At 36.8% G+C, this 22,056-nt stretch overlaps 1 protein-coding gene across 9 annotated transcripts in view; it reads left to right on the top strand.

Moving 5' to 3' along the window:
• Positions 1-22,056, top strand: part of SLC4A4 (solute carrier family 4 member 4) — a 324,167-nt gene that overhangs the window by 143,357 nt on the left and 158,754 nt on the right. For 4 of the 9 annotated variants that reach the window (XM_019663215.1, XM_019663217.1, XM_019663212.1 and 1 more), the window contains one exon: positions 1,085-1,264. In XM_019663215.1, coding sequence (XP_019518760.1) covers positions 1,085-1,264 — 180 coding nt within the window. Of the gene's footprint in view, positions 1-1,084; positions 1,265-19,345; positions 19,442-22,056 lie in introns of all 9 variants that reach the window. The other 5 variants (XM_019663211.1, XM_019663209.1, XM_019663210.1 and 2 more) reach the window with 2 other exon arrangements.

Below are 22,056 nucleotides of genomic sequence, written 5' to 3'. Positions count from 1 at the left end.
CCTGAACAGGTAGGCATGGGATGCACCGGTTGAGTTCTGTGCAGGGCACAAAAGCTCTACCTAAATACAATGAGGTGGCATCCTGCCATTGTCTGTCTTGCATGGATTCCGTGATATTTTGTCCTGAGCTCTGTTTTAGGCAGAGGAAATGTCGACCTGTGATCTGACAGTAGGGTAGGGTGCATGAGGCCACATTTATGCCGTACTGCTGACATGCTAACTTGTAAGAAAGAGGATTTCTTATTTTCTATTAGAGTAAAACTTCCTTCAGCCGAGCCACCCATGGAGCAATTTCTATGAAACACAGTCATCTTTCTAGTTAAAAATCATTCTTTAAAACAGAGCTAATAGAAATTTTAATTTTTTTTATAGTAAGACTAAGACACTAAAATTTCATAGAAAATTCTGGTCAGGTTATACTTTAAAATGACTAATGGTGTATATTAGAAAGGCTTTAGTTGGATCTAAACAAGAAGAATAAGCCTTCCTTCTTAGAAAAGACTAAGTCATAATTTTGTAGTTTAATCTTTCTTTCATTGGATTAATTGGTGTTCAAATAACCCGATATAGAGAAAGGTACTGTTTTTCTTTACATGGTCCTATTATAAAGAGAAAACAACATTACAGAAGAATTTGGGGAAATAGATAAAAAAAAATCAGTAATGTCACTACTTTAAATTTTACATATTCTCAAGTTTTTTTCATATCATTTATATTTCTGGCACATTTGCTATAGCATACACACAATTTTCTAACCTTTTTTTTCTTAATTGAAAAATGTAAATTACTGACTTATTGTGTTACTCATAAAAGAATGTGATTCATGTGAATTCAGTATTAACTGGACTTGGAAAAAATGAACAAGACAATTTTTCTCCAAAACTATAATTACTGTAATATTTATAACTCTCTCATTAATTAATGCCAGTGTCCCTGTTTCTTCATCCTTCATGTAAAGTGGGAAGTTGGAAATTTGGAAAATAGTATATTGATATTAAATCTGAGGATGACATCTATAAAGTTGGAGTAAAAAAAATGAACTGCATGGTCTTCTGACTGAGTTTTTGTTTTGTTTTTGTATCAGAGATGATTGTTGACCATCAGATTGAGACTGGCCTTTTGAAACCTGACCTTAAGGATAAGGTGACTTATACTTTGCTCCGGAAGCATCGACATCAAACCAAGAAATCCAACCTTCGATCCCTGGCTGACATTGGGAAGACAGTCTCCAGCGCAAGTAGGATGTTTGCGAACCCTGATAATGGTAATGCAGGGGCCGACAGGCTGCTGCTCTCTGTACCAGTCTTGCTCACTTTCATCCATCCCTTGTCATTTTTTTTAAACCCCTCTCCATATTTCTTCTTTTCTCAAATTCATGTGCCACAGCCATTTCACAATGACGCTTTTTATCTAGTTGGGCAGGTTTGCAGCCCTGTTGGAAAGATTTCAGCGATTATTGTAGGCTGCAAGATGCCTTGCTTGCTCCATACACCTCTACTCTGATTGAGAATGTTTGGTAATGATGCTATGATGAAGCAACTGAATGTTTGAGATGAATCAGCAAACTTGTAGATGATTGAGCACATCAAGGAATAGACTTTCAACATGGTGGTTTGTCAGGATTAGGAGGACAGACTAAGATATGATAAATGCTCTGAAATCTCTTTTCATGAAGTAGTTGCTTGATTTGATATGTGACCTTGTGTCCAGCTTATAAATGATCATTCATCAAAATAAGGCTCACTATTATTTTTCTACTTAAAAAAAGTGTGCTCTTTTGTGATATGATAATGATAGTTAGACGTGAGAATAATGATTCAAGGTGGGATAGTAACCCCATGATATAGCAATAGGAAAGGCACTATATCTTATCTATACTCTTTTTGCATTTACCAGAGTTTTCTGTAAAGTGTCCATCTTCTGTAGCGTTGCCTTTGTTTCAAATAAATGTCATGATTGGATGCACCCTGAGAAGGGAGAAGTTAATTTCCGTGAAATATGAAACATGAAGGCATGGTGGAAAGAGTTGCTAAGCATTGAGCTGGTGGAAGTAGGTCTCTCCCATCCCACCCCCAGTCTTTTTGGGATTAAAAGAAATGAATAGATAAGGAAGCTTCTAATTCATGGCCCTCAGCTGCACTTTCAGAATAACATAAAACACGCGGTCATGGAAAAGGTGGGCTAAGTGAATTGTATGAGCTGAATTCTAACTCAGCTGTTTCATTTCTGGAAAATTGGGTTTTCTGACTAAATATTAAAATTAATCATAGTCTGGAAGAAAGCTTACTATCAGCAAACTTTCTCTGCTATCTTTTCGAACCATTCCATCATTGTAGTTTCTCAATGAGGGTTTAGTCCAAATGAAAAGTTCAGTTTTATTGAGTGGCTTATATATTGATTTAACTGCTGCCATAAATTTTTTAAAAAGCAAAGTCGAGTATAAATAAATAAATACTTAAACTAAAAATGCTATTTATAAAAAGCATTCACAAAAGAAAGAATCACATTTAGAGCAATCCTACTACAATTTGATGGTTCTGCCATTACCTGGAATATTGATGCTGCTGGGAAATGTTCTACTGTTTGTTTGTTTTTTTTGTTGTTTTTTTTAATTGTATTTTTGAAGAGAGGTGGTGTTTAATGGTTGCAAAGGTTATGGGATGAACAGTTTATTGTAACTGATGTCACAAATATTTTATTTTAAAGGCAACCCATGTTTTTAAAATTATGGCAATTAAATTGAAAGTCTGTCTTTTATGTCTTATTTATAATCCTTGCTCTCACATAAAATGAAATTCTATGATTTGGAGATTTTCTTTTAATCATGAAGCTGGTGGTAGTATAAAGAAGCAGGAAAATGCATTATTTTCAAATATTGATATATTTGCAAAGAGAAGAGAAATGGACATGGCAGGTTGAGGGTGCCTTATACCAGGATGGAGTGAGCTACATTTTCTTGGAAGTGCAGGCAGAGTAGAAATTAAGAATAGATGGGCCTTGGGAGGCTAGTATCTTGTGCTTTAGGAGAAAGTATTTGGATGTGGAATACAGCTAATTTAGTTGCTATCACTTATCGCTCAACTTTTTATCCTATTGGTAGATCTTTGGACTTCAGAGGAAAGCTGAAATTGCTTTTTTCATTCACCTTTTCTCTCGTGAAATCTTACATACGCTAGGCAGAAAGCAAATGGGAGGGCCAGGCAGTTCTTTTCCTTTCCAGCTCTTCAGCTGATCAGCTTACACCCTGAAACATAGAATATGATTAGGCATTTTTAAACATGTTATTATTGGCCTTTGTGTTACCTCATTCCTTTTAAATATCCAGAAGTTAGATTTGGCTTTGAGAGATTTTATAGGAATGAATTTCATGTGCCTCCAAGATACCTTATTATAAAATGATCAAATGGCAAATTTTTGGTTTTCTAGAAGCACTTATAAGTTTATACAGTTACCTTTGTATGTTAGGGTTTAATTACTATTTTAAACATTATGAAATGTTCTTAGAACAAATTTTAAAATAAAGAATTATAGAAATGTTGCAACTATCTTAATAAACCAGAAACTTGTATCTATTATACTTAGAGCTAGATTCTAATATCCCCATGTGAAACCTAGGTAAATTTAAGTCATTTAGTCTTCTGTCATAGGCTATAAAATAGACTGAATGAAGCTGTCTATAAAATAGCTTCAGTTACGAGAGCAACAATGTAAATATTAGCTCAAATTTATGAAGATACTTTAGAATTGGAAATGTTTTCATTTTGCAGTGGTGTGCTGGAGCCACCTCTTAACGCTGGAGGCATCTCCGGATACTATTAAAAATTAAGTTATATAAACACTTAAATAATGATATTAAAAATAAAGGTAATAAAGACACAAAATCCATCACACCCTACTTATTTTACTGCATTTTACTATGGTCTACGCTGTTGAGGTTATTTATGTCTATTGTGTCTGTATGGTAGAAATGCTATAAAATGATATGATACTGTGCATCTCTTCCCAATTCTTCGTTCAGTGACTTCATATTGGTAATTTGAAATTGGCCACGATGGTAGTATTTACACTATAGAAATCAGCAGAGGCTACAAATCAGGGCTTGATTTATTGTTAATTGTCTCTAGACTTTATAAAGTTATGGAGAAAATGATAGTAATACAAATTCAACTTTAAAGTGTGTAATGTCTATAGCCGTTGTCTTAGTCAGCTTGGCTACTATAACAAATTACCATAGATTGGGTAGTTTAAACAACATTTATTTCTCACAGTTCTGGAGGCTGGGAAGTCCAAGGTCAAGGTGCTGCACACTTGGTTCTTGGTGAGGGCCCTCTTTTTGACTTGTAGGTGGCTGCCTTCTCACTGTATTTTCAAATGGCAGAAAGAGATTATCTTGTTCTACTGTCTCTTTTTATGAGGGCACTAATCCCATTCAAGAAGGCTCTGCCCTCATGACCTAATTACCTCCCAAAGGCCCCATCTTCTAATATCATCCTGTTGGGAGTTAGGATTTCAACATACAGATTTTCAGAGGTTACAAACATTCAGTCATTAACAGCTGTTAAAATGTGAATAGCACAAAGAATTGAGAAAGTATTCTTCTAGTATTTAAAAATTATTATCTAGTTTAGCAAAGGAGACACTGACATCATTGACAAAGAGTGAAGTCTGACATACGTCTTCATTGTTTTGCTTTTGTCTTACCTCTTAGCATATATGATAATGCATGCTCGACATGAATGTTTGAACTGTGCTTGTTTGCCAGTTGCCACTATAAGTTGGCTACTCATAAGAGTTTGCTAAAAACCAACAAAACCATTCTATGATAATCAATGGCTATATGTATTTTACAAAAACATATGTTGTTATTATTGTATTTGTGCTGCACATCCTTTATATCAGCAAGATTTACTACACACACACACACACACACACACACACACACACACACACACACTCTTTTCACCCGGAGAGCTGGTTTTCAAACATTTACCATTCCAATCACTGTCTATCCATAGCTAAAGACTCACTCTCATGCTTGGGGTCCTCCTGTGGCTTGAGGTTCAAGATGATTTAGTGTTTTTAAAAAGAAATGAAAATCATTTTTATTTGTAATAGATTAGGAAAAGATTTGGCTAGCTTTCAAGATGTTAATTATTGTGAATTTGCCACTTGTCTGAAGCATCTGTGATTTCTGATGGGTATATCTGCCAGGTATGAAATTTTAGGCAAGTGCTACAATTTCTCAATGTATTAATTGAGACATTTCTATAGAGCTTAGTGTTGTATGAAGAAATTAATGAGGTTTTCATTTCCTCTGGTGTTGGATTTTCCTTTACCTCTTCTATGTCTCACTGTTGTTTTAGATTGCACCATATGAAATTGCCATTTTTGTGTGTAAGATAAAGTTGACTAATTGGTAATTTTATATGGTTCTATTTAATAATTTGGTATGAGATACTTAGGTAATAGTTCTGTATTATTGTGGTTTACTATGAAAGAATAACATTTAAACCTAGGAACTTTCCTTGGTAATATTTAAAAATCAAGTAAGATATATTCAGTTTGCTTTTTATTAGGAAGTGAAATTAATATTTATACTTAATTGGTATTCATTCAATAAAAATTTAGTAAGATGTTTATGATAAGATTACCATATAACTCTGTTTTAAAAAGTCATGGTTTATAGGATGATCTGATTTTTAAAAATATCACTTTCCATTTATATGGACTTTTAATATGTATGATCTAAGCTTACAAAAGATGAGTGAGATCTGACTTTAGGACCAAGATCAACTGGGAACCTTGATTTGAGTATTCAGCTTTCACTACCTTTGTGGAAATTTGGGCAAAGCCATCATCAGTTTATCCCTGTTCTTTTCTTCAATTTTTTCCTCCCTAAACTATCATAAAAATCAGTTCCTTGCCCTCCATGGTCTGAGAGTACACATATCCTTCACTGGAAAATTACTTTGGTTATCCAATCAGACCTAGACTTTGAATTTCATTTTTCCCTAACACAATTTTGTGAACCCATTTTTCATCAGTATTTTTTTTCAATAAAATATTCAGAAATCGATTTAACACTCTGGATGTCTGTAAAAGCGATAATGGAAATTAAATTATATAATATATGTAAAATGTTTAGACTGGTAACTGGCACATAGTAGTCACTCAACAAATGATATTAAATTATATATAATATGTTTAAACACAAGAAAGAAAATACCATATTTAGTAAGAGTGGTTTATGCAATGATATTTGCTCTGTAGCTTACTATTTGGGAAGAAACTCATGGATATAGTGCTGATTTATTTCTTCTGCCCTTTGGTGATTGATACCAATAACTGTTTCGTTACCAAGGGGAGAGGGCGGAGCCCTTTCTCGTTATAGCCCTCTTATAGCACGTCTGTCCACACTATTGATTTTCCTTTTTGCTAAATAGCTATCAGGGAAACCCTAAACCACACTGAGAATCCAAGACTTATATGAGGACTTGGAAAATGTGGCAGATCCAGGCCAGGCAGCCTGTTCCTAGGCCTCATGCGGCTTCCTCTTTTAACTGGTGCGACATGGCGTCTTCTGTGTTTATTGGGATATATATCAACTACTCCTGATTGAACCTCTGGATTTTATCTTCAATTCACCCTTTTTTTTTTTTTTTCCTATCATGTCTGAGAAATGCAATCTGTTTACTCCCACTACTGGTTGCCACCACTTACCTTCTCACTGGATTCCTCTTTTCAAAGTTATGTACCAGGCAGGATGCTGCTTCCTTGCTGTCTCTCACTTCTGTTTGTGACATAAGCACACAACAACTTTAGGTATTTTTAAAAGTGTAACCTATTGCTATTACCTACAGTAAGATAGTGGGTAACAACATTGAATGACCAATGGCTAGAAATTTTGTTGTTGTTTATAGTAATTCTAGGCCCCATTGAAATGTCAGTAGGGTTAGCTAGGCTCTTGCTGCTTTAGATCTGATTTGAGATTAGGTATATGCAAGCTATTTATTGTGGATATTAGATTAGGCTGACTCTATGCTGGCATGTGGTGGATTGGGCTGGGATCATTGCCAGGTTTGGCAGCCTCCTCGCTTCTCTCTAGAATTCTTAGGTTTTTTTCTGGGTTTTGGGTCCCACTTTTTCCCAGTTGTCTCTATCTGGGTGGTTCTACTTTATGGCTCCCCTTCTCCCCATATCCTTAAATTCGGAACTACTCCCTAAATCAATGGGTAAGACAGGCATTTCCATAACTTCCCTCAAAGATTCTATTCCTCTGAAGCAGGCCATCATGCCTCTCCAGTTCTGAGATGGGTCAGTTAACAGGCTCACATCACCTTAAGATGGAAGGGTCATCTTCCCAGGTGCCTTTCTGCATACAGTCAGCTCTCTCCAAAAACCAACAGCACACATCCATCTATTTTGTTCAGGATTCTAATGCTGCATTCAGTTGCACAGCAAAGATGAATGTCCTGGCCAGAACCCAGTGAACGATCACGCTCTTCTCAGTCTTCGATCAAATGAGCCAATCCATGCAAAGTTTTTAGAAAAGTATCTGAATGAAAGTGTTTCCTAATAACAGTAGCTATTATTATTGTTTTTATTATATTTCTAGTTCATCTGTCAGACCCCATTCTTATCTTTCTTTCTTTTCCCCAGTCAAGTGACTGATCTTCCAGATTTATAATGTTCAGATCTTTTAATAAACAATGATACATTTTCCACCAATGGTCATTCTGTCCTAGTATTTGGTAGGCCACTCTATTCTTTATGAAAATGAAGAGTCAGGCGTAGAGATATAACAAAGCAAGTATTTAGATTTTGACATTAAAGACCTACTTTATAATCGCCTGAAGACATGGTACTATATTTTCCAAAGACTTCATTCTCATCCTAGACTGACACTTAGTAAGCACTGTGATTTTGAGCAATTTACATAGTCATCTTGAGCCTTAGTTTTTATATCTATAAAATAAGGGTAGTAATGTATGCAACCAGCAGTGAATAAGATATCTTTGTGCAAGTGTTTAATAAGCATAACATGAACTACAACTGTAAGGAACAGCTATTATTCAGTCCTTTAAGGAGCAAATTGAGTGCCCTTCATATTTAAAACTGAGGACAGAGCTTCAATTTCCCATCATTATTTTGTATTCTATTTTCTGTGTCTCAGTTTTTTTGTACCACTCCATATATTAAAACATTCATGGAGGTTATTTTTATTTATTTTATTTTATTATTATTATTATTTTTAGATTTTTTTTTTAATTGGGGAATTGGGGGAATAGGAACAATGCTGGGGAATTGGGGGAAGGGGAACAGACAAGTTGCTGTCATTTTGTTCGTCAGTCTAGTTGTGGAGGACGTTGCTTCAGCTGCTGGCCGCTCACGCTGGCTGCTGGCTACATACGGTAGCCCATGGCAACCCACTGCCACAGGGGCTGCAGCCTACGCCGTCACTGGTGACTAAAGGCAGCCCAGCTCCAGGTTGAGCTGTTGTTCAGCATCTTAGCTGTAGAGGGCAGTGTCACTGGCCCTCATATGTGGGATCCGAACCGGGGCCCTCTGGCGTCCCAAGCCAGTTCTTAACCATCGCGCCACTCGGCCGGCCCTATTTATTTTATTTTTAAAAGATTTTTATTAAAATACATGTATAGCTAACATACAATATTGTATTAATTTCAGGTGTACAGCATAGTTATTCAACATTTACGTACCTAAAGAAGTGATCAGCATGCTAAGTCCAGCAACCATCTGACACATTACCATGCTATCACAATATTATTGACTATATTCCCTATTACAGCCCCATTACTTATTCATTTCATATTTTTGAACCTCTTATATATACTCTTTACCCTTCCCCCTCCTTTAAAAAATTTTTCGATTACAGTTGACATTCAATTTTATTTATATTAGTTTCAGATGTACAGCATAGTGGTTAGACATTTATGTAATTTACAAACTGATCCCCCTTCCTAGTCTAGTATCAACCTGGCACCATACACAGTTGTTACCACATTAATGACCATGTTCCCTACGCTTTACTTTATATCCCCATGACTATTTCAATTTGTATTTCTTAATCCCTTCACCTCCTTCACTGTGCCCCCCAAACCCCCTCCCATCTGGCAACAATCAATGTGTTCTCTGTATCTATGAGTCTGTTTCTGTTTTGTTTGTTTATTTATTTTGTTCTTTAGATTCCACATGTAAGTGAGATCATATGGTATTAGTCTTTCTCTGTCTGACTTATTTCACTTAGCATAATACCTTCCAAGTTAATCCATGTTGTTGCAAATGTTAAGATTTCCTTCTTTTTTATGGCTGAGTGATATTCCATTGCATATATGTACCACTTCTTTTAGTAATCTTTATCCAGTCATCTATTGGTGGGTACTTAGGTTGCTGCCGTAACTTTACTATTGTAAATAATGCTGCAATGAACATAGGGGTGCATATAGTTTTTCAAATTAGTGCTTTGGATTTCTTTGAATAAATATGCAAAGTGGAATTGCTGGGTCTTAAGGTAGTTCTGTCTTTTAATTTTTTGAGAAACTTCAATACTGTTTTACATAGCGACTGCACCAATTTACAATCCCACCAACAGTGTATGAGGGTATCCCTTTCTCCACGTCCTCACTAACACTTGTTTGTTGATTTATTGATGATAGCCATTCTGACAGCTGTGAAGTGATATCTCACTGTGGTTTTAATTTCCATTTCTCTGATGATTAATGACCTTGAGCATCTTTTCATGTCTTTTGGCCATGTTTATGTCTTCTTTGGAGAAATGTTTATTCAGGTCCTCTGCTTATTTTTTAATTGGATTGTTAGTTATTTTTGGTGTTAAGTTGTGTGAGTTCTTCGTAAATTTTGGTATTAATCCCTTATTGGATGTATATTAGCAAATATCTTCTTCCATACAGTAGGTTGTCTTTCTGTTTTGTTGATGATTTTATTTGCTATGCAAAACTTTTTAGTTTGATATGCCCACTTGTTTATTTTTACTTCTGTTTCCCTTGCCTGAGGAGACATATCAGAAAAAAATATTATTAAGAACAATATTATTTTACTACCTGTGTTTTCTCCTAGGAGTTTTATGGTTTGGGGGTCTTAACATTTAAGTCTTTAATCCATTTCGAGTTTATTCTTATATATGGTGTAAGAAGGTGGTCTAGTTTAATTTTTTTTTGCATGTTTCAGTTCAGTTTTCCCAACACTATTTATTTAATAACTCTTTAGCCCATTGTATATTTTTGTCTCCTTTGTTATATATTAATTGACCATATAGGTGTGGGTTTATTTTGGGGCTCTCAATTGTATTTCATTGATCTGTGTGTCTGTTTTTATTCCAGTACCATGCTGTTTTGATTACTATAGACTTACAGTATAGTTTAATATCAGGTGTTGTGATACTTCCAACTTTGTTCTTCTTTCTCAAGATAGCTGAGATAGCTGAGGTTATTTGGGTTCTTTTATGGTTCCATGTAAATTTTAGGATTATTTGTTCTAGCTCTTTGAAGAAATCTATTACTATTTTGATAGGGATTGCGTTGAATCTGTAGATTGCTTTGGGGAGTATGGACATTTGGACAATTAATTCTTCCTATCCATGAGCATGGTTTATGCTTCCATTTTTTTGTATCCTCTTCAGTTTCTTTCTTCAATGTCTTCTAACTTTCTGAGTACAAATCTTTTACCTCTTTGGTTAAATTTATTCTTTGGTATTTTTTTTATGCAATTGCAAATGGAATTGTTTTCTTAATTTCTCTTTCTGATAATTTGTTCTTGGTGTATAGAAATGCAACTGATTTCTAAATATTAATTTTACATTCTGCTACTTTACTAAATTCATTTATTAGTTCTAATAGTTTTTTGGTGGAATCTTTGGGTTCTCTCTATATAGTATCATGTCATCTGCAAATAATGACAGTTTTTTATCTTCCTTTCTAATTTAGATGCCTTTTATTTCTTTTTCTTGTCTGATTACTGAGGTTATATGACTTACAATACTATGTTGAATAAAAGTGGTGAAAGTGGACATCCTTTTCTTGTTCCTGATCTTAAAGAAAATGCTTTTAGCTTTTCTGTGTTAAGTGTGATGTTAGTGGAGGGTTTGTCATATATGGCCTTTATTATATTGAGATATGTTCCCTCTATTCCCACTTTGCTGAGAATTTTTATCATAAATGGATGCAGGATTTTGTCAAATGCTGCTTCTGCATCTACTGATAGGATCATATGATTTTTATCTTGCATTTTATGTAGTGTATCATGTTAATTGATTTGTGTATATTGAATCAACCTTGCATCCCAGGAATGAATCCCACTTGATCATGGTGTATGATTTTTTTAATATATAGCTAAATTTTATTTACTAATATTTTGTTGAGTATTTTTGCGTCTATGTTCATCAGGAATATTGACCTATAGTTTACTTTGTCTGGCTTTGGAATCAGGGTAATGGTGGCTTCATATAATGAGGTTGGGATCCTTCTACCCTCTTGAATTATTTGGAATAGGTTTAGAAGTTTAGGTGTTAATTTTTCTTTGAATGTTTGGTAGAATTTACTTGCTTTTTCTGTGTCCCATAGATTTAGGCCCATTGTGTTTTAGTTTCATTTGTCTCAAGCTATCTTTTGATTTATTCCTTGTTCTCATTGTTAACCCTTATGTTGTTTCGTAGGATGTTATTTAGCCTTCATGTGTTTATTTTTCTTGTGATTGATTTCTAGTTTCATACTACTGTGGTCAGAGAAGACACTTGGTATGACATGAGTCTTCTTAAATTTATTGAGACTTGTTTAATGGCCTAACATGTGGTCTATCTCAGAAGATGTTCCATGTACACTTGAAAAGAATGTATATTCTATTGCTTTGGGGTGAAATGCTCTAAAAATACCCAGCCTAGTGTGTTACTTAAGGCCACTGTTTCCTTTTTAATATTCTATCTGGAAGATCCATCAGTGCTGTGTAAAAATCCCTCTACTATGATTATATTACTGTCAATCTCTCCCTTTATGTCAGTTAGTACTTGCTTTATATATTTAGGTGCTCCAATGTTGGGTGCATACATGTTCACCAGGGTTATATCTTCTTGTTGGATTGATCCCTTTATCATTATGTAATGTCCCTCTTTGTCTCTTATTATAGTTTTGTTTCAAAGCCTATTTTGTCTGATTTAAGTATTGGTACTCCAGCTTTTTTTGCCATTTCCATTTGCATGAAATATCTTTTTCCGTCTCCTTCAGTCTATGTGTCTTTTGATATGAAGTGGCTGTCTTGTAGACAGCATATGTATGAGTTTTGTTTTCTTATCCATTCAGCTACCTTATGTCTTTTGATTGGAGCTTTTAATCTATTTACATTTAAAGTAATTGTTAATAGATGTGCATTTATTGCCGTTTTATTATTTATATTTATTTTATTATTGTTTTTTTACTTCTTCTACTTCTTAAAGGAGTTCCTTTAACATTTCTTGTATTACTGGTTTTATGGTGATTAACTCCTTTAGCTTTTTCTTGTCTGAGAAGCTCTTTATCTCTCCTTCAATTTGAAATGATAGCCTTGCTGAGTAAAGTAGTCTGGGTTGTAGGTCCTTGCTTTTCATCACTTTGAATATTTAGCGCCAATCCCTTCTGGCCTGCAAAGTTTCTGATGGGATGTCAGCTGACAATCTTATGGGAGCTCCCTTGTTAGTAACTAGTTGCCTTTCTCTCACTGCATTTAGGATTCTCTATTTGTCTTTAACCTTTGACATTTTAATTATAATGTGTCTTGATGTGGGCCTCCTTGGGTTCATCCTGTTTGGGACTCTTTGCTTTCTGGACTTGAATGTCTATTTTTTTCATCAGGTTAGGAAAGTTTTCAGTCATTATTTCTTCAAATAGATTCTTAATCCCTTGTTCTCTCTTCTCCTTCTGGTATCCCTATGTTACAAATATTGTTATGCATGATGTTGTCCCAGAGGTCCTTTAAACTATCCTTATTTTTTTTATTCTTTTTTTCCTTTTGCTGTTTCAGTTGAGAGTTTTCTGCTATTTTGTCTGCCATATCACTGATTCACTCCCCTGCTTCATCTAATTTTCTGTTGATTCCTTCTAGTGTATTCTTAATTTCAGTTATTCTTCATCATTTCTGACTACTTCTTTTTTGTAGTTTCTATGTCTTTTTTTACGCTTACTATTTCTTTGTTGAAGTTCTCACTAAGTTCCTTAAACATCCTTATAACCAGTGTTTTGAACTCTGTGGCTGATAGATTGCTTGCCTCCATTTTGTTTAGTTCTTTTTCTGGAGTTTTCTCCTATACTTTCATTTAGGATATTTTTGTTGTTGTTGTTTGTTTCCTAATTTTGGCTGCTTCTCTGTGTTTGTTTCTATATATTAGGTAGATATGGTCCTTCTCGAAGTCTTGGCCAGTTAGCCTTATGTAGTAGGTGTCCTGTCGGGCCCAGTGGCACAGTCTCTCTGATCACCTGAGCTGGGTGCTCCAGGAGTTTCCCTTTTGTGGGTGGTGTGTGCCTTCCTGTTGTAGTTGAGCCTTGATTCTGTTGATATGATAGTGGATGGGATTGACTCTCAGATTGACTGGCTGTGGGGTTTGGCTACGTCCACTGTTTATTGGCTGCTGTGCACGGGGCTTACTTCAGGGAGCGGGATTTGCCCTATTGGACTATGGTGCCTGCCAAGATCACCCTTTTGGTTTGCCACTTGTAAAGCTAATCGGGTGGCATTCTGTTGTGGTTTGAAGCTGGCCACCAGGTCTTAGTTCTGGGCCTGTTAGGCTGGGTTTCTTTGCAGGCCAAGGTCAGTTGCTGCCTGTGACTTGTCTGAGGCTATCTGGTAGGAACGACAAAGTGATCTGTGATTGGTCACTGACTGTGCTGAACCTGGAGGTTCATGGGAGAGGCCATGCAGGGAAGTGAGGCTGGCCATTACTAGTACTGGGCCTGGTGCAGCTCAAGGGACCCCAAGGCCTGCCATCTCCTGCCATCTACCCATAAGGCTCAGCTGCTGAAAGAGCCTCGGTTGGTATGGAAATTGGGTGCTGTGGGGTCTCAGGGATTCACCAGGCTGAGGCGAGTGGTGTTCAGTGGGTTAATGCAGATTGAGATTTGAGGCCAGATTTGAGTCTGTGTCCACTCTGCAAAAGGCTCAGAGCACACCAAAGCCAGCTGCCACCTGCCTGGAGCATGTGAACCCCTGAAAGTTGTTCAAGAAAGACTGTAGCATGGGTTAATGTCGGATACCTGCAGGCCCTGGAAACAGCCTGCATTGGTGCCTAATTTGGGAGGAGCCAGGTCTCAGGAAGTCACCAGTATGGGTTGAGTGATATTTGACAGGTTAAGGTAGATTCAGGTTTGACCCCAGTTCTGAGCCTGGGTCTCCTCCACAAAAGTCTTAGAGCACTCCGAAGCCAGCTGCCACCTGCCTGGGGTTTGCAGACCACACATTGTTGTCCAACACTAGCTACCTACCAGCTGGGAAAAAAACCTCTGACATTGTGCAAGTTGGGTGGGGCAGAGTCCCAGGGTGTCAGCAGGGTGGAATGAGCAGAGCTCAGCAAGCCAATTAAAATTCAGTTTTGGACATGTGGGTGATGGCTCAACACAGGAAAGATGGCACCCACCATCTGGCTACATGGGAGGAGGGCTCAACACACAGGTAATGGTGGCCTTCCCTCCAACCCTTGCTCTGAAACCACACAACTCAGTCTCTTCCGGTATGTCTGTGGCACCTCCCTAGCCTCAGTCTCTCTGCTGAAGCCCAGGGTTAGTGCCTGCTGAGTGCCCAGGAAGTGAGAGTCTGTATGTCGGCCCTTTAAGTGCACGCTTAGGTTTTCAGCCACCTTCCGTCTCACCCTCTCAGACAGTATTTCTGCTGATATCACAGCCAGATGCCATGGTGGCTCCTCTTCCCATCACTGATTCTTTGGGCTAGCGAGCCTGGTGTGGGACTGGGACCCCTCACCCTTTAGGGGGGGTACTCTGCAGCTGAGATACCTCTCCTGATTCGACCGCCACATGTGGGTGTAGGGTCAGCCCATTTTGCCTTTCTGCCTCTCCTACCTATCTTGAGGTGGCTTCTTCTTTATATCCTGAGTTATAAGACTTCTTTTCAGCTAGTTTTTGGATGGTTTTCCAGGTTGATTGTTCTATAATTTATTTACAATTTTAATGTGGTCATGGGAGGAGTTAAGCACAACCTTCACCTACTTTGCCATCTTGACCAGAACTCTTGGAGTTTTACTTTTAAAACAGTGGTAATTTTATTGTCAACTTTACAAATGCCAAATAATATAATGAGGTATCACTCATGAGCTTTATAATATTTTTAATTTAGAGTATAAAAATTGATCAGTATGTCTGAGTAATAGACATTTTAGCTGTCAATAAATAATGTATGTATACAAGGATGTTACCGTGAAATAAACATATTTTCAAATTGTACTAATTGCCAGCCTGTTTTACATAGCCAAGGTGATGGAGTAAAGGAATGGAATGATTCTGTTTGTGTTATCCTACCACATATGAGTGCTCTCCTCTCTATTTCTCCTTATCTGGAAAAGCCATATACTTAAAAGGCCTTTCACTGATTTGCTTCTTCCAACCCTGAGTGAATCTTCTTCCATGGCTTGAGATCCTTGAAAGAGCCATCCTTGCAAAGTTTTGTTTTCCCAAGCCTCATTTTTCTCTAAGAGCAGATAGAAAAGTAGGTGTAGATCTGGCACCATGTCCTGGTGTCTGTGAAAGAGAAATAGAGAGAAGAGTAGAGAGAAAGATAGAAGAATGTGGGGAAAGGAGCAAAAGCAAAATAAAGAAACAAGATATGAGCATTGTGGACTCTTTATAATGTCTTCCCAAAAGAAAAAAAGGGGGAATAAAATTAAAGCCTTTAAGAATGATTAAGCATACCTCATTCTATTCAAACCCTGTTTCAGTACAAATACCGAGGACAAAAAGCAGATCTTTTCAGGTTTGTGAACCTGATTTCTTAAGAAACAAATTTTGAATTTTAGGTAGGCCATGGTTATTGGCTTTAGTGTTTTCCAACACCTTTCAGGATGTTGAACAAAGGAAACATTCCATCTATGGTATTAGTAATAGTAGCAATGATAATAATACTGCCCATTAATTGAGCACCTATTATATATACTAGGCATTGTTCTTTATGATGTTTCTAATGTATCTATCATTATTTTAATTTGAAGATGAAAAACCTGAAGCTCAGAAATGTAAAATAACTTGTCCAAGCATAAAAAATGGAGGAACCTAGTGTGCTTAATAACAATATGCAAATTCAACTACAATGGGTATTGAGCTTCCTCAACCCTAATTTATTTCCCACACATCAATAAATCTAGGTCTCTTACTTTGTGTAAACATGTGCTGTTGAAAGACTCTGGAGATCATTCTATATCGAGGAAGAAATACACACCAGACATGGCAGTTGGATGTTTTTACTGGCTTTCCAAATGGAAATTTCTAGGCATGTGTTTACAGGTGAAATGCTGCTGTACTCTTGGGTTAAAGTTCTTGACTAAATAACAATGTGGAATTCATAGTTGGTGCTCAATAACCATTTGAGTACACAACATTGCAATCCTGAAAGAGTCCTAAAACTTTAACATGAGTAAAATTAATTTTCTTCTTTAAAGGACTATAAAAAAAGGATTTTGCTGGTGTGGGTTTTTTATCTATTTGCATAATTCAAGGAGGGACACCCTCCTCATTTGAACAGATTTGGGATCGATGGTTTTGGACAAGTTGATTCTCAAGGCAAGCATGAATCATTAAAAAAAAGTTCCCCTCAGAGCATTTTTTTCTGCAGTCTAGATATTGTAAACCATTACTCATAAATCTTTAGAGCTATGTCTTTTCTCATCAATATAAACTAATCTTATAAACTGATTTCCACCTTATTTTTGCCTAAAGTCAGGCAAAAGTGATTTTAAAAAGAATATGTAAGATAGCAAAGCTAAGTTGTTATTTAGTAGCTTAAGTATAGAAGAGGTACAATAAAAAACATTATTTGGAAAAGGTGTACAATAATATCTTATTACCATGGTATAATTATAGAAAGTTCAGCTCCAGCTTTGGGAACAAATTTTCAAAATTTTATCTTTGGAGTCAATTTGTGAAGAGAAAAGAAGCAACATGAAAGGGTTGCAGCGTTTGTGTCTGTGCACAAAAGTACACATTGGGTCCAACAAATCGCAATGTTGGAATTTGCCAGTATAAGTAATAGATGCTGTAAGCCTCCCGGTTTTCATGAAGGTAAGCAGCTTGATGGCTCCCGTCATCTTTGCTAAAACACAGGTGCCAAGTCTGTATGGACAGTTTCATATGTGTCTTAGGAGCCAGGTTCTTTGCTGATGTGTGCCAGGCTCCATTCTACTGTCCCCTTGATGGTGAGTTTCAGAAACACTGGAGACTGTCTGTGCAAAAAGGAGTTGCCAGCTTTAGTTCCCAGCAAACAACACATTGACATGTTGAGTAGAGGAGAGAGAAGCTGTTGGGGAAAGTTAGTTATTAGTACCTGAGTTTTGGAGAAGGTGCTGACCTCTTGTACTTACTTTAGGGGCAAGCCACGGTATCAGTGAGCTACATCCTGATCAGAAGCTAAAGAACGTGAGCACTCTTTTGAGTTTACTTTGCATTACCAACCTCTGTCAGTTCTCACTGATCTGGAATTTCAGTATGTCCTAGCTTGGGCCTAGATAAATGGCTGCCAGTTGTCTAGCCTGTTTCATTTCCTTTAGCTATGTCTGCAAGAATATTGGCTCTTTAAGCAGGTCACTTGGTTTTCAAAATAAATAGGAGGTGAAACATGATCAGTATGATAATATATGTTTCCAAATGCCTCCCTTTTGACAAAAGTAATTTTGGAATAATCTCAACTGGTTCATTTCCCTTTATCATTTTTCTTAGTACAATAAAAACTTGCAAAGAAGTTCAATTATGGGAAACAATTAAAAATTCAGATTGCAAAGAGAAGACATGAGATTTGCCTGAAACAGGTGCTGGCACAGATGGCCCGCTCACAAGTGCTGACTTTATTTACAGCATTTAAACACAGACAGATAAATTGACAAAAATGTTTCTAGATTTTATAATGTGCTGAATGCCCAAATTTGGCCATAAACTTACATTAACTTGTAAATGATTCAATTTAAAACCTGACCTCCCAAGTCACCAATAGCCTTAAGAAGACCATTTGTCTGGCCTGTCATTTGCACATTTGTGTGAATTGATTATTTAATCTTTGCTGTTGGTTGGGTATACTTTGTTTATTGCCTTGATCATTTAATGACTGTCTATTATTAAGGGGGGAGAGAACTCTCTCATGTTAAATTGTACGTAGGCTGATGGTTAGATATTTCCAACCTCATTGTCCTTTCTTGAAGGATAATTATGCTCTCTATTTCTTACTAGCCTTGGGGTGAGGTATTTGATGAGAATAGCAAAATAGATGACATGAAACCCAAATGAAACTATCTTCAGGCAGAAGTTAATGGTGCTCTGCCATTGATGAAAAATATCTGAAGGAACCGTAGTATATTTTTAGCCTGCATCATTCTGTCTTAGATGCAGTCTAAGATTTGGCATGGGTACACCAAATATTAAAATCATGGTAGAATGAGTATTAAAAGGTACCAGAAAATGAGGACTAATATGCATTCCTGAATTGGTTTGTATTAAGGTATTGGTTTATCTATATCCCAGTCTCTTGTTTCTGAAGGGTTGAAAAACTGTAGGCAAAGGAAATTGAGACCAATTCTGTATTCATCAAGGAAAATATTTCGGAAGTGGAAGTATGAAATGTTACTTTCTGTATTTGTACACAGGATTCATAGAAGGGTCTGTTGGGTAGATTATAAGAAGGCTCCTTACTAACACAACACCCTGCTCCCCATGCTTCACAAAACTGTGCAACTTCCCTGTGTGTGCTTATGTGCAAAATTATGTGCAAAATTATTAACAGTCTTGATCTTACATCTTGAGATTAATGTTCATTATGTGAATCTTTCCTCTGGATACAGTCCATGTTTTATGTATTAGAACTGCAGGGCAGATGATTCCTTGGTACTTGGGTAACTATAATGATTGAATGTAATTTTTTTTAAGGCTTTTTCATTCCGAGTTGGGATTTGTTTCATCAAAGGATGCAGGGTCATGGGAGGGGATGTGTGTCAATGTAATATGTCATTATTTTCCTTTAACCCGCTTACGTGATTTGCTTTAGTATTTTTTTCTTCTTAATTAATGCTTCCATCTTCATCCTTGCTGTGGCTGCTCATGTGTCCTCCTCCTCCTCCTGTCTTCTGCTTCTGACACTAAAGCCCGCAGCCCGCTTGAGAACTCAGTGGCCTGCCTAGCAACCCGCACCTTGGATGATGACCCCCGAGTGCGGCGCACTCCCAGCGTGGGATGGCTAAGTAAGTCAATGACTGGGGAAAGGGCAAGGATGGTGGCGGTGGTGGGCAGTGGGAGGGCAGGCGACTGGCTCCTGGTTACTGAGTGTAGGGCATCCTCAAGAATGCCTGAAAGGGTAAGGCTTGCAGACCCCCAAACTCACAATTACTGATTCAGCCCTTCTACTACCAAATAGAATACAATAATAGTGTATTCTCTGGGTGACCTGCCATCCTGAATTTAACTTCAGTGCCTTGTTAGGCAGTGCAAAGAGTCTGAGATGAAGGGATAGGCTTGGCACTGGCAGCACTGTCTCCATGGAGCACTTCTCAGAATGTGGTTTGCTCATGAGTGTAATGATTCTGGACCTTCTTACATCAGAGGATTGTAAGGAAGATACTTGAGATGAGATCTCTGAAGGTGTTTTGAAAGCATTCAGGTGTTGGCTAAGAGGAAGAACTTGCTAAGTTTATGGTGTAAAAAGAAAACAAAATACCTGTTACATGTTAGAAAGGAAGTAGGTGCTCTGGACAATGAAAAAATAGCATAAGATAGAATCTTTATTTATTTTTTTCTTTTTCTTTTTTAAAAATATTTTTTATTGGGGAACAGTGTGTTTTTTTAGGACCCATCAGCTCCAAGTCAAGTCGTTTTCAATCTAATTGTGGTGGGTGCAGCTCACTGGCCCATGTGGGAATCGAACTGGCAACCTTGGTGTTATGAGCCCATGTTTTAACCACCTGAGCCAACAGACTGCCCTAGAATCTTTATTTTTTTAAAAATAAAAAGCTTTGTTAAATTGGCAGGATTTAAATACCTAAAACACAAAGAACATGCACAAAAAAACTACATGGACTTTCCCCTAATATTTTCAAATTTGATTATGTGTGACATACATTTCTTTTAGTTGTCAAGAAACCCGTCCATGGTGACATTCAGCTTTTAAGGTTTATTATTACCTTTCTTATAATAAACCTATTGATTTAATTAAGCTTTTTACTAGATTAGTAGGAGGAAATTCTACTTTCCTAGGAAGATGTCTTTCTCTCATGACTAAATAGGGAAGTTTAAGTTCATCCTAAAATTGTGTTCATTGTGCTACATTCTTCCAGAGCTTTTCTTGGGGCCAATTTGACATTTTAAGAAACTGTATTAGTAATCTCTGTGTCCAGTAGGGACATAAACACACCAGGTGTTTAGAGATGAGTAAGTGAGTCTTTGCCTTCAGGGACCTTTTTCTTTCTAATGAGGGAGACAGGACACAATGGATAACAATCGTACAGAATGCTAAGTGAAGTGATTGAAAACACACATACATTCACACATGCACAAATAAGATGATGGGAACATCTGATCTGCTTGGCCTGGGAGTTGTGATGGTAGAAGAGACTTTTGGAGGAGATGATTTTTGAGCTAACTCTTAAAGGAAAAGTAGGAGTTTGATGGTGGGAGAATTGGAGAAGGACCTCTTGTTGAATGATTAACTTTGTAATGATTTCTGGTAAAGTAGATCTAATTTTGCTTGACTAATAATAGATATTGTAAACATTAATTCATTACTTTCAGATGTAAACACTGAGCTTAGTACTTTATGTAATACAATTTTAATTTTCTGAACAATCCTGTGAAATGGCTATTGATATTATCCACATGGTACAGATGAAGAATTGGGGCTTAGAGAGCTTTAGTAACTTGCCCAAGTCACACAGATCCTAAAGTTAGAGATGAGTAAGTGAGTCTTTGCCTTCAGGGACCTTTTTCTTTCTAATGAGGGAGACAGGACACAATGGATAACAATCATACAAAATGCTAAGTCCTTTCAGTGAAAGGACTTAGCATTTTGTATGATTGAACTTTATCATATGGTAGTTTTAGCTATAACTTTGATGGGTAATGTCTTATTGAAATCAAAGCACAGAAAACTCGCATGGTTAGATTGCCAAAAAAGATGTACTGTCCCCACAATGAAGCTCTGACACCCATATGATTCTCTCTGCATTCTAATAAATTCTTTTTTCTCAGTGGTGTCTCTTGGAGAAAAAATAAATTCAGGTAAGAAGTTTAGTCATTGGGGTTTGGAGTCAGGCAGGATTGGGTTTGAATCCTGCATCTGCTACTTGTTGGCCTGCAGACTTTGGGCAAGTTACTTCTCTATTATAAATTTGGGTTTATCGACTATAAATGGAGTTAATCTTACCAACATAGGATTGTTGTGAGAATTAAACTAGAAATATGTAAAATGTTTAGCATATTACTCAACACTTAGTAAGTCCACCATTCTTGTTATTAGCAAAGTATTTAAAGGAATTGATCAATAAATTGTAGCTGTTCTTACCTTCTGAAAGTTTCATTTATTTTGTGTCAGACATCTGGACTCTGAAATATGGATAAAACATCATTGTGGATAAAACATCAAGAAAATTGACCAAATTGTTCAGTTTGTCGATGGTAATGGAAATAATAGCAATTATTTGGAAATTAACCTAATACCACACCTTGAGTCAATCCTTCTAAGAAAATACATGTTAGTTATGAAAGAAGATTTTTCTCATTGTCTATTTATGTGATTTATTCTCTCCTTAAACAAATAGCTTCACGGGCCGGCCGGGTGGCGCGATGGTTGGGAACTGGCTTGGGA

Source organism: Hipposideros armiger, unplaced genomic scaffold (assembly GCF_001890085.2).
Source record: "Hipposideros armiger isolate ML-2016 unplaced genomic scaffold, ASM189008v1 scaffold_386, whole genome shotgun sequence".
In the NCBI taxonomy this organism is placed as follows: Eukaryota; Metazoa; Chordata; class Mammalia; order Chiroptera; family Hipposideridae; genus Hipposideros; species Hipposideros armiger.
Note: the sequence above shows the minus strand (reverse complement) of the source record. Positions and strands in the feature narration are given on the sequence as shown.